The sequence below is a fragment of the Mercurialis annua genome, linkage group LG3, assembly GCF_937616625.2.
Source record: "Mercurialis annua linkage group LG3, ddMerAnnu1.2, whole genome shotgun sequence".
NCBI lineage: Eukaryota > Viridiplantae > Streptophyta > Magnoliopsida > Malpighiales > Euphorbiaceae > Mercurialis > Mercurialis annua.
In genome coordinates, this window is record NC_065572.1 from 70,500,924 (window position 1) to 70,513,986 (window position 13,063).

The 13,063-nt window shown below is 33.3% G+C and overlaps 2 protein-coding genes across 3 annotated transcripts; both read right to left on the reverse strand.

Moving 5' to 3' along the window:
* Window positions 1-3,698: 3,698 nt before the first annotated feature.
* Window positions 3,699-5,111, reverse strand: LOC126673625 (uncharacterized). The gene has a single exon (XM_050367840.2). It carries the CDS (start codon window positions 4,894-4,896, stop codon window positions 3,904-3,906), a length of 993 nt encoding a protein of 330 aa, XP_050223797.1. The 5' UTR covers window positions 4,897-5,111; the 3' UTR covers window positions 3,699-3,903.
* Window positions 5,112-5,605: 494 nt separating this feature from the next.
* LOC126673624 (sialyltransferase-like protein 2) lies at window positions 5,606-9,633 on the reverse strand. 2 transcript variants are annotated; one of them, XM_050367838.2, is made up of 12 exons: window positions 9,400-9,633; window positions 9,233-9,297; window positions 9,037-9,126; window positions 8,446-8,523; window positions 8,088-8,188; window positions 7,479-7,671; window positions 7,294-7,384; window positions 7,144-7,208; window positions 6,624-6,778; window positions 6,451-6,532; window positions 6,259-6,368; window positions 5,606-6,074 (listed from the first exon to the last, which is right to left on the reverse strand). In XM_050367838.2, the coding sequence occupies exons 1-12, from the start codon at window positions 9,485-9,487 to the stop codon at window positions 5,882-5,884; spliced, it is 1,311 nt and encodes a 436-aa protein (XP_050223795.1). In that variant the 5' UTR covers window positions 9,488-9,633; the 3' UTR covers window positions 5,606-5,881. The 2 variants fall into 2 exon arrangements, with proteins under 2 accessions (XP_050223795.1, XP_050223796.1); XM_050367839.2 differs by lacking the exon at window positions 9,400-9,633 and having other exon boundaries at window positions 8,446-8,519; window positions 9,240-9,297.
* Window positions 9,634-13,063: the final 3,430 nt, after the last annotated feature.

Genomic DNA, 13,063 nt, shown 5'->3' on the forward strand with positions numbered 1-13,063 from the left:
TGGTACGTAAAGTGCATGCCATTTGAAGTTGCTACAAAAGGAGATTGATGTGTGAATGTAAAAAGATGAAACTTTGTTTGCATTTTTTCATTGACTAAAGTCTAAAGTTAGTGTTTAAACCTTACTTGTGGGGCTAAATCAAATTCGTTTATTCGAACATTTATTTTTTAATAATTGAGAAAGAAAAGTGCTAGTAAGAGGAATAAAACTCACAATTTTACACAATGTTGTATGGTACTTATATCATTTGAATTATAATTAGCTCGATCGGAGAATTTGTACTTATCAAGATAATCATTTCCAAGCATACCAAACTTAATTAGTTGGACGATGACAATTGGGTAGAAGATGGGCTTTTCTCGGCCCTGCCTTCTTTATCTGTTTGGTAGTCTGTGAAACCAAACCCAGTTAGTTCTAGGCCCAAAACTAAAAGCACTCCATAATTTTGTCTCTTCATTTATGTTTTATGGTAGCTTGTGCAAAAATCAAATGATCAATTCAATTTGATCGAATTTAGAGACTGAAAAAATAATTAAGTTTACGTTTAGTTCAATTGGGTTTAACATAAAATCAAAATTTCAGTTTGGTATTTGAACAGAGTGCACGCCCTTAGTTTATAGGACTTTGAACTTTGTATTTAAATACCAATTTATTCTTTGCACTTATATGTTTTGATAAGTTAATTAGCACTTATTAAGTTTATTAATTTGGCAAAAAGATTTTTTGAAATATTATTATTGTTGTTTAAGTTACAAATATTGACGTCAACGTGCGAGATAAAGGATGCACGTATACCAAACATATTGATAATAATTGATAGATTTCTATTAATAGTAAAATGAATGTTTGTATTAATTGTCCAAAATATGCAAATTGAGGGGTAAAATTGATAGTTAAGTGTTAGAACTATGTATTCATATTTAATATGATCTCATGAGATGATTTTGGGCTCTGAACTTTGGAGCTCATTGTACTTTTAGTTCATAAGTGATAATGTGATATTGGAGCTCATGCAGCATGGGGGCATCCATAAATCGGGTTCGGGTCGACTGGTTTACAATTCTAAGCATCATGTATTGTTATTCCATGAATGGCGGAATCTGAAGGTAGAAACCAAGATCTGATCATAATCTTTGGCGTTACTTTTGAAGTGAAGAAGCTTCGAATATATATATAGCTCATGACATGTTGTGCATGGTTCAAAACATATTATTTAAGTCAAAATAGAATAAAAAACCAACTTACTTGGATGATTGGTGGATACAAGGAGTTGACATTATTTAATTCTTTTTTCTTCAGAATAATTGCAGGGAATATAATTAACGACGTCCATAACATGATGACAGTAGTACATCCATTCTTACACAGTTGATTGATAAATCCTTCTATGGTTGTTGAAAGAATCGAAGATATAATATCCTTTCATAATTATCAGATGATCAACATATTATCATAATTAATTTACTAATTAATCAAGCTAATGAGAGAATATCATGTTTAGCAGATGAGTTTGAACAAAAGTAGTGGGGATAAGCTGTTTTTTGATGGCATTGGGACCTTTAAAGGTGAAAAGAGGCAGTAATGGTTGAGCATGTGAACAAAATGTTTCAATTAGAAGATAAATATGCTTACTGTCTGGGGAATCAAATCATACAGGTACATTGCCCTCTCAAGAACAGATGAAGCAATTCAATTCAAGTTGCTACTGAATCTTTTATTTTTTGCCACTTCTAGCTCATGAGTTCAACTTGTTGGATTGGAATATAATCTTGCGAGCACGGATCCTCACTCCTCAAATTAGCTATAAATAGGAAATTTGTTGAAGGAGTAGACATAATAAATATAGTGAAGACAAGGAAGCGAGGACTTGTATGAAGATAAAGAGCTACGTTTGGTAGCCAAGGATGACTTGCCTGTTTCCCTCCTGTATCCAATTCCAATATAATGCATTGGTTTCAGAGGATCATAAATAGGCAGTCTCCTTTGGCTAGTCTGACTGGTTCTTATCTTTCATGCTAGACCTAATGTCTCTTCCATGGCATCAAATATGGCTCATACTCTTATAGCTTTTCTGGTTAGTTCCCAATTGCTTTTGTGACATACCACAGAGCTGCGATGAGGTAGATGAGGGCATTTCGCATGCGATATTTATTTCACAACTGAACAACTGATTTAATAAGGTAAGTTTCTTATCAACAATCACACTATATTATCATCCAAAATCATGCACTTTTAATTCAAGTCTATTTTTTTACGTACCAACTTATTTAGTGAATCAAAAAAGAACTAGCAAACCCATGGCTCAGTTGTGTGCTCAGCTTCAAAGTACAGAACACCTTTCCACTTACGAGCCTCGTAAATTTTGGTTTATTAGTTTGATGAGGAGAATCCCGTCATTTCTAGTAAGGATACGATACTATTCTGTGAAAATGACAGCAACAGTATCAAACATGAACCTGAACCAAATATGCAACCACCAGCCACCAGAGAGGCAGATGCTACATTATTGCTGGACGAGAGCATCCAATAAAAAAAAGATATCATAACACAGAAAGATGTCTGATGCTGATGCCTAGCAAGACAAACATCACCAAGATTGAAATAAAAGCTAGCTACAAAGAACAAACACAACTCAATTATATCTAATTAAAGGACCACCGATTCTACCAACCCAAGACCTTCAGCAACTTCCAACCTTTTTAGCCACTTTATGTTCTAGCATACATCTTTCTTAGTCAAAGTTTTTTCCATTAGCATGCGGATGGTATATATTTCTCAGGTCATGACTTCCCACCTAACCCGTGACATATTTTAGCCAGCTCAAGAAACGCATTCGTTTGCCAAGTTTTTATTGATCGAACCCGCAAACAAGTGAACGCAGCATTATACACTAAATATTGAAAGCAACACTATATAAACAAAGCAACTAAAGCTTCTCAACAAAACCATGAAACCAAGCCATGTTCAATAATGCCACTAAATCAGTAAAATGGCTTAAAAATTTAGACATGTTTATTACTTTCTTAATCTGTGTGAAAATGACTAAAGCAGCAACTATTTCAAAACGGAGAGAGTAATATAATAATATATAATCCACACTACATTCCATAACAGCACCAGAAGAACACTGCATAGTGCATACCCATCATTCCAAAAAAAAAACATGCTTAATAAAGCAAATAAGAATCTTTCAGACTCTAAAAGATAAGGCAGATAACATACAATCATGTTCAGTATTAACTACCAGAATAACTACTCATGGCTTACAAATCCTGAGAAAACATGATCTCATCATCTCTAGGACATTAAACAATTTTGACCTGAGATCCTGATTTTAGCATGCGATCCACAATCAGTTAGTCAAAAAATCAAATATCCATAAAAAGGATTCAGCATTACTATTCCAGCACAACAATTTGCAAAGACAAAATTACTAACATTATCACAAATAGCAGTGGTGTATAAGTAATTCATTAAGTAATTCTTCAGTCTAAAAAAAAAAGCAAGGAAAGTAAACTTGTGCTAACTCAGAATTGATCATATAGATTCATTTTCAATTCATCTCAATCTAAATAGTTACTCTATCCAAAAATCTAGACCTAAATATCAAAAGAAGAGTCTGTTCCAGTTTTAACCTGGCGAGTCTAAATACAAGTAGAGTAATTAAATGACAAAATTAAGATTAAAGGGAGACGCACTGAATTAAAAATGCATTCATATTGTGCAACGAGAAAGACTAACCAGGATAACCTACTCATTAAAAAAACTGTAACTACTGCTACTACTAAATAGAAACAAATTAACTCATTTAAGTTCAGACATGATGGAACTTTAGTTACCATGGCTGAGAGACATAATCCGCCGCTGTAAACCAAAACTACAACCTCAACAAAACTCAAATAGTCAAGAAAACCCTTTCCCGAGCTTTTGAATGGCACAAAACATCTTTCTTCTTGAACCAACAGCATTAATCCCCATATCCTTCAAATCCTCCAATGTCAACATAGGCAAAACCTCATCATCCACCTCATGAACATCAAAAACCGGCGCATATCTTCCTAACCCTATACCATTCAACCAAATCCTCACCCCATCCTCTCCTCCACCACCACCACACCTGCCATTATTCCTATAATCTCTAGCATCAGTATCCGATGGACCAGAAAATTCAACCCCATCATGAATAAGATTAAAATCACCCCTATCTCTAACGCTAATCGCCCTCTTATAATACTTATCCTTCTCATTTCTCCCATTCGCATCCCCTGAATTCTCAAGAGAACGCATAGGGCTTTGTTCTTTCAACGGACTTTCTGAATTCTCGATATCAAATTCGCGGTACGCATCATCGCCATCAACATCATCGCCGCCGCTATATTTCTCTTCGCCATCGACATTACTATTAATTATACCACCACCAGTATCATCCATCTTTGAAACCCAATTGGATCTTACTCTTTTAGTACCAACATTAGAAGCTGCCACTCTTTTTTTAGAATCTTTAATATTAACTCTCCAACTTCCAATTGCAACTGTATCTAAATTTACTTCTTTATTATTATTAGTATCATTATCTAGGGTTTCAATAAACTCACCACCACCGCTACTAGTAGTACTTAAATTTGTTAACGCTCGAGTCTTTAAGCCTTTAGTAGTATCTTTTTTATGTTCAACAGATAATACTTGAGAATGCTTCCATTGCTTACTGTTATTAGTCCCCGTCCGACGTGGATGAAGCGCTTCGTATAGCTGGTCGCCGCCGATTTCGCCTAATCGAACACTGGGCCTACGCTGCCGTTTGGAACCAATTGTTTCCGATGAAGTGACAGCAACCGGCCCTCCGCCGCTGCCGCCTCCGCCGTTTACGTGGCTCTCCGGTGGCTGTATGTCGACCATTTTCTTATAATTGGATGTGATTTTGAAAATTTAGGGTTTGTGAATGTTTGTAAGGGAAATTAACGGAATGGATAGACATAAAGATTAAATTTGATTGAGAGTGAAGTGGGAGAGGAAATCGAAGAGTTAAGTGGAAGAGTGTGTCAAATTTGTTGTTGGGTGTTTGACGCGTGTCCCTTTTGCTATTGCTGTTGTTGGATTTTATTTCGTGTTAATTGCTTCCCAATTATTTCCTCATGATCTTTTAGAGGATAAAGAATATTTTGCACCCTCAATTTGGTATCAACAATTAAAAAACTCAAAAGTTTACGTAGTTTTACATTTTCGAACACTTTAGGCCCACATTTACACACCTGACTTGAGCATGGATAATAGAATAACAGAATTGTTAATAAAGCATAATTTTTTATTGTTAAAAAAAATATGTTTTTTCTTTATCATAATCATTAAAGTCTTCGAAACATGATCCTTTTCTCGTCCTCTTTTTCTTGTAAATATAAATTCGTTCTCAATCTGCTATTCTTTTGGGACTGTTATTTATTTTGATGATTAAAGTGAGTTTTCGCGAGTGACTTGAGTAATTAGAGTTGATGGATCAAGGACTTGAGTAATTAGAGATAGAACAAGTTAGAAATGTCGATGTTTTTAGCACTGATGAAGACAATGATGTTCGTTTTCGATGATTGATGATTTCGACTGAGAAGAGAAATAACTATTGAAAGAAGTACTAAAAATAATGATTTTGATACAACGCATCAACAATTCTTCAGACTATGCTTTCACTATCCTGACTACATTAAAAGTGAATATAAATTAACAATGCTGGTACAGTCTACAGAAAGAATGTTTGCAGTTTTGACTATGAATGGAAAACTTTTCAAGACTATATCTAAAACAGAGCAGAAAACCTTTATATAAATAGCTTAATAAATATTTCAAAGTCAATCAGCTAACTCTACCGTAAGGTGATCCACTTTTCAAAGTTTCAATCTGTTGGCAATGTGCAGAGCATACCGTGTCCAGGATTGTGCTCGAGAGGATACATTACTGTACCTTTAACAAATTCCTGATGATGAATAGCAGCTTTTCTGAGACCTGATATAGAATTAGATCTTTTCTTAACTAGCTTTTTAATCGAACATGTCGCTAGTGGATCTCGAGATCCAGCTCCAACCCTCCTGCAACGTAACCTAGACGTTAGGCACCAAATCCTCAAGAATACAACATTTTAAATGACAGTATCTACAGTTCTACACCCTCTCTCACATTTCATAATTATAACTGTCCAAAGCATAGCGGATATTCTACCGTGAAACTAAAAATAAATAGATAAACTACCAATATAAGTTTTTGATAGGCTACCTCAATAATTTCTCTGATGCAACTCTAGCAGCTCTGATTGTACTCTTGCTTGGGACCCATTTCACAGCACGGTTTGGATCATTTCTCATCGGAGAATGTATTTTAATGAGCTAAAAAAACGAAGAAAAAAGCAATCTTCAATAAATACATTCAATATCTATAGCAATATGGTATGAGCTCTTTTAGACTTACACCCAAGCACTCCATCATCTGATAATAAGCCCTTCCTTGCAGGGGGGTGTGGCCCTGTCGAGATTCTGAGAAATATCTGGTCCTGAAACAAACGGAAGTTCATTGATTGGATAAATGTACTTAACTTATGATGGTGATTATTTAAAGATGCTAATAATCAGAAAATGATTTACCATTCCTTGTATCCTGGATCCACAGTGAAACCATACATATCAACTGACTCACAAATAGAAAGAGCAAACTCGAGAGCCTTGAGGCCAGTTCCCTTTGCTGCTGACCCAAAGGATGCACCTAACATGAGATAGACGGGATTATTAATTGGAACTTCCTGCATAAGGAAAAAACACATTGTGAAACCGTAATAAATAGAAATATATAGCAAAGAAAGAACCATATTAGAAATGAGTGGCACTCAAACTATGATGAAGCTAAGAACATTCTTACAAATAAAAAATGAACCAGTCGAGAAATCTAGTCTTCAAGGAAATCCAACTGTATTTATCTATGTGAAAATAAAAAAATTATCAACCAATTATATGTTTCTAAAATAATTGTATGAGGTAAATGCAAAATACATGAGGCGTCATTTTGCAGTTGAGAACAGGAGCTGCCCAAAGCAATTTTCTTCATAAAGATCTAGCCTAAAGAAAAGGAACTAAAAGTAATAAAATCAAGAAAAAATATCATACGAACCCGAATCATCTTGTTCATAATATCATGTATTGTTGTTTTGACTATCAGAACCTCCTTCCTTCTTTCTGTAAGGTTTAACATATCAGCATTATCCTATTAATACGTCATAAATCATAGCTTGTAAGAAGTAGGAGAGTATAACTATTGTACCATCTAACTCCACAACTTTATCAAGGGCTTTAGCAGATCCTCTATTGAGAAGACGGAAAGTACTTTTTTTGCCGACATATTCTGTATAGTTCTGTCATAAAACAAAGAAACAAAAATGTTAAGATGATCCTTAGAGGCAGCATGAGAAAACTCGGGATATATTACAATAAAATAAAGAGCTTAACCTGGATGGGGGCCCCATTTTCTCGAATGACAACATCGTAACCATCTATTTCCTTCCCAAACCTTGTCTTTAAAAGATCTCCCGAATTGCCAATAACAGCACAACGGTCAAACTGCCTTGGAATATATGGTGGTGTTTCTGGGAGTACTAAGGAGAGTTTCTCCATGCATAAAGTCTTGTTCCGACAGTTGTTACTGCAGTAGACAAATGAACCACATCAAACTGCAACTAGTGTTGATCCTTGAGTCAATATTAAAGCATAGTCCAAATTTATGTCGCAGAATAGAAAACCACACTAAAGTTTTCGTTTCTATACATGTGACAGTTTGACATTATATAAGCTGCCAGGATAAACTTATTTTCACATGAAAAATTCAATAAAGAACATTATGTGTAACAAGTAACGTTTGTGTTCATGCATGTTTACTAGAATGTGAAGGCTTCAGCATTTTCTCCACACTCCTCTACTACTTAGTGGATGTGATGTGCCTACATAAGATTTATGCATCTTAAGCAAGAAATTAACATGAGATTTCCTTTCCAATTCTTCAGCTATTTGAAAGTGATAAATAGACAACCAATTATGTAGAACAGTTTATGATAGACATACAGAAGTATCCCCTTATTAATTCTGCGCCATGCATAATCCTCCCATCCTCTTGGTAAAGCATCAATGAACTCCCTTGTGAGAATTGTAGTGCTATTCCGCACCTGACAACCAACTCACTGAATAATAAATCAATTTTAAAGCATAAGAAAACACTAGAGAAAAAAAAAACATCAAGCGGGAAAAAAGGTTAAAAAGACACTAATATACGTTTTGAAAATCCTCAGTGCACAAGGAAGCAATTAAATGGACTGTACAGTTGAGTAGGGAAAAAGTTTGCATATGCATATCTGCTAATTAAGATGTCAAATTTACAAAAAATGTAAAAATGCCAGATTGTATAACATAACAAAAAAATTACCTGTTCCCACGTAGCCACAGCTTCACACAAATTAAGTTCAAATGACAATCCTTCGAGTTCTCCAGTTTTAGGATCTTTCTATTTTCAAACAAAAATACATCGAAAGGAGTGATAATTAGTACAAACCCAACACACTTGTATAAAATACTATAAACCAGATTAAATAAGTCGCTTCCCCAGCTTTTATTTTCCATATTTTATACATATGAAACCACATACTGTTCTGAATTAGGTAGCATGGACACGAACACGGGAAGATGGGACACTTGGACATGGGCACGGAAAAACGGTGTTATTTGACCGGGGGCTTCCCTTTCATTACTTCTTTCACGACGAGTGGACCGCGTCCCCATCAATTTAAGTGCTTTTTTTTTTCTTTTACTTACATGGTGTTTTTAAAGTTTCCTATGTAAAAATGAAGTTTCGTGTCCGAAACATCAAGTGTCCGACATGTTTCTTAAACGGGACACGTTGATTGATTGAAGTGTTCGTGCTACCTAGGTTGTGAACATGTGGATCATTTTTAACAACCAAAATGAACATACACACAAAATAATATAAATATGAGAAACATATGAAGTAGAAACATACCCATTTAGGAACAGTCTCACTAGGGAAATTTATCGTGACCTGGCAATAATCACTGCCAGGTACAGCTTCTAAACCTAATCCATTTGCCCTCTGCAAAGTAGCAAATCAACATTAATATAAATACAAATTAAATTAAAAACATAAAACAGTGATTAATAGTCTCGGAAACAAATTAAAATACAAATTAAAGTATTACCACGCACTTCTGGAAAGTTCTCTGTAAGGATTCCAAAGCTTTTACATCTTCCTGCGGTATTGAATCTATAACACACGCAAAAATCACATAAAAATTAAAATTTGTCTGAATTAGCAGTTAATTAACAACATATTAGAATGCATTAAGAAAAATAAAGAATAGAATACTTAGATTGGAGACGCCGGTGATGTAAATGAGAAGAGCAGAGAGGCCAGATAGCAATGCTAAAATTAATCCAAACTGCAGTAACTTCATCTATTCCGATCCTTCTATTCTTTTTTATTTGTCTGTGATCTATAAAGGCAAAATTCAAGTGATGAATGAGCAGAGTTCTGATCTAATCTGATATAGTTCACTCTAATGAAATTAATAATATTTCTTCTCTGCAGCTGTCATACTGGAAAAGTTTAAATTTCTGGACAAATGTTTATCGTGGTGTTTTTTTTTTCTTCAATTAAACGACGTCGCTTAATAAAAGACAAAAGTTGCAGCCCAAAGAAAGAAGGGTTTTTTTAGACAAATACCCATAAAACACATAAATATTCTCAAGAATACCAATTGACTAAGATTAGTTGATTTTTACGACTTGACCAAGATTTATTGCAAAATTAAGATGTTTTGAATTGAAAAATACAGTCAAAGATAACAGATACCTCCCAAATTTAAAAGACAAATCAAAATCACTGTTGTGAAATCTTCCTTTTACTTCCTCACTATAATTAGCCTTTCGTCACTTTCACTTCTTCAATCGGAACCGAGTGGAGTCTGGTGGAGCCATGGCAGAGGGTTTGAGAGAGAGACGAATGGAGTGGAGAATGAAGAGGAATGATATCGGAGTGAAGAAAGTGAAAATGAGAGATTTGGTTAAAAAACTTGCAGTACGACAATCGGAAACTGTGCCGTTGTTGAAGGCAGAAGCGACGGCGGCGAAATGTTTTCTTCTGCTCTCGGCGAAATGTTTTCTACTCATAACCTGCTCATAACTAGCAAATAATTGATTCTCTTCCGCTTTAAAAATCGCTGGAACCGTCGACCATGTCTAATTCTAAAAGAATTGTCTTCGATCCAAACAAAAAGTTGACATGCCCAGTCGGCACAACCGTCGCCTTATTCTCATAGATTTTTGATGGAGAAGAAGCAATAGGTATGAAGACAATTCAAGTCTTAGAAATTAGGATGACGTGTGCCGTTTGTTCTAATTCTTTTGAATCAACTCTCAGTTGCTTTAATGAAATTTTTAAAGCTTTGGCTGCTTTGTGCAAAATAAAGCTTTTGTTATCTTTGACCATTATTTAGTTAAGATTGGTTTGTATTAGTTCTTAATCTGATGTTTATTTCAATTTGTTCGTTTATTTTGTTTGTGTGTGCGTAGCTGTTGAAAAATTGAGCCTTTGTTATTTATTTTGTAAAGTTTAATTTTAGAAAGGTAATTAATAGGTAGTTAACTATTGGTCGTAATTAATACGATTACGACTTTACTGACTATTTTTCTTAAAAGATGGAAATAATATTTTAATAAAAAAATACAATTTATTAAAATATAAATTTACTATTAATTGATTGACTATCAGAATTATAAATATATAAAAACTTAGGTTATCTTTTGATTTATTAAACGAGTAGTTAACTTACGGTATACTATCAGTTAACTAATAGGTAGTTAACTATTGGTCTACTATCAATTTACTAACGGTCAACTATTAGTTAACTATCAGTTTACTAAAAAAATTACTAACAGTCAACTGTTAGTATCGATATACAAAAAAAAATCATTATTAGTTTATAATCGGTTTAATAATAGTAAACTTCGGTCTAGTATCAGTTAACTAATAAGTAATTAACTATTGTTATACTATCAATGTACTAACGGTCTACTATCAGTTAACTAATAGGTAGTTAACTATTGATCTACTATCAATTTACTATATTTATTTGTCCTTTACGATAACGACTTTGCTGACTATTTTTCTTAAAAGATGGAAATAATATTTTGGTAAAAAGATACAATTTTTACTATCAATTTATTAAATGATAAATCTACTATTGATTTACTAGCAATATTATAAATATATACAAAATTACTTTATCTTTTGGTTTACTAAACGAGTAGTTAACTTACGGTCTACTATCAGTTAACTAATATGTAGTTAACTATTGGTCTACTATCAATTTACTAACGGTCTACTATCAGTTAACTAATATGTAGTTAACTATTGGTCTACTATCAATTTACTAACGGTCTACTATCAGTTAACTAATATGTAGTTAACTATTGGTCTACTATCAATTTACTAACGGTCTACTATCAGTTAACTAATATGTAGTTAACTATTGGTCTACTATCAATTTACTATATGTGTTTGTCCTTTACGATTGCAATTTTGCTGACTTTTTTTCTTAAAAGATGGAAAATAATATATTGAAAATTAACTATAAATTTATCAACGGTTTACTCACGGTTAACTAATGGCACTATTATAAAATTTATATTAATTTCTTAAAAGATGAATATTAACTATAAATTTATCGACGGTTTACTTGTGGTTAACTAACGGTGTACTAGAAATATATTTAATAATTTTTCTAAAAGTACATTATGTTTAAAATACACAATTCAAGTTTACCAACAATTTATTAACCATATATTCATAATAAAAATTATTACAAGTTTCCAACGGTTAACCTAATGTTTACAAATAGTGTATTACAAACAAAATTATTGGTGTACCATTAGTAAACCATTGCTTTACCAACAAAAAAAATCATTACAAATTTTTTTTATAAACCCCTCCGTTTTCACCACCGCAACAACAACTATCAAACAAAACCTAAATCATCTTTTTTTAAATCTAAAATTATTGGTTGATCATTAGTTAACCATTAGTTAACCATTGGTTAACCAAAGGCAAACCTACTTATAAAAATTACAAATAAAAAACCTCCTTCATCACCAAAATACTTGGCTCAACCGTCAAACAACAACATCCAATTTGTGGCTCACTAACTACAGTTGCAACAGTAAACAAACACATGCACCTTGGGCTTCAGTCAAAGAGCAGGAACAAACACATGCACCATTCATCAAAAGGCACAAAATTGCAACATGATTGTTGACTCATATCATTCCTAGATGCAAGTCGTAAGAAATGCATTATACAATTTTGCATCACACTCTTACCTCTGATTTATAAAAAACACCATTAGAAAACGTATAGCAAACCGTTATTTAATACAAAAAAATATAAAGTACAAACAAAATAATAGACAATCATTAGCAAAAATTAGGTAAAAACTAATTAAGAGTTTTAAATTAATGTAGTCATCCTGATCCTTGATGAGTTTGGTAAGTAAAGTTCTCAATCTTATTATTGTTCCATGGCACAATTAATTAAGCTTAAACATCTAATTATTGTGGCATGAAGCACACTTGTAGATAAAATCTAAATGAAATTGGTCAAGAATAATAGCAAATATAAAGTGTAGCATGATAAAGTTGTCGTAGGACTTTATCTTGGTAACATGATAATCTAAATTTGGTCATTATTTCATGAATTTGATTGTTTCTAAAAGGAAAGAAACATAACCAGCAATTCGGCAACTTATTTAACACTAATACTTCAAAAAAAAAACATATAATCCTTTGATTAATCTAAGAAGCATATATATAAACCATTCCCTGTAGAAAAGTAAAGCAATAAAAAAAATTCAACACCATTAGTTGATGGCTTTTGGAAGCAAATTAGGAGAATTTCAGCAAACAAATGTCATAAAAAAGAACTTAATAATAGCCTATTTCCGTGCATCAGCAAGAGTTAAACCTGAAAAGAGCTC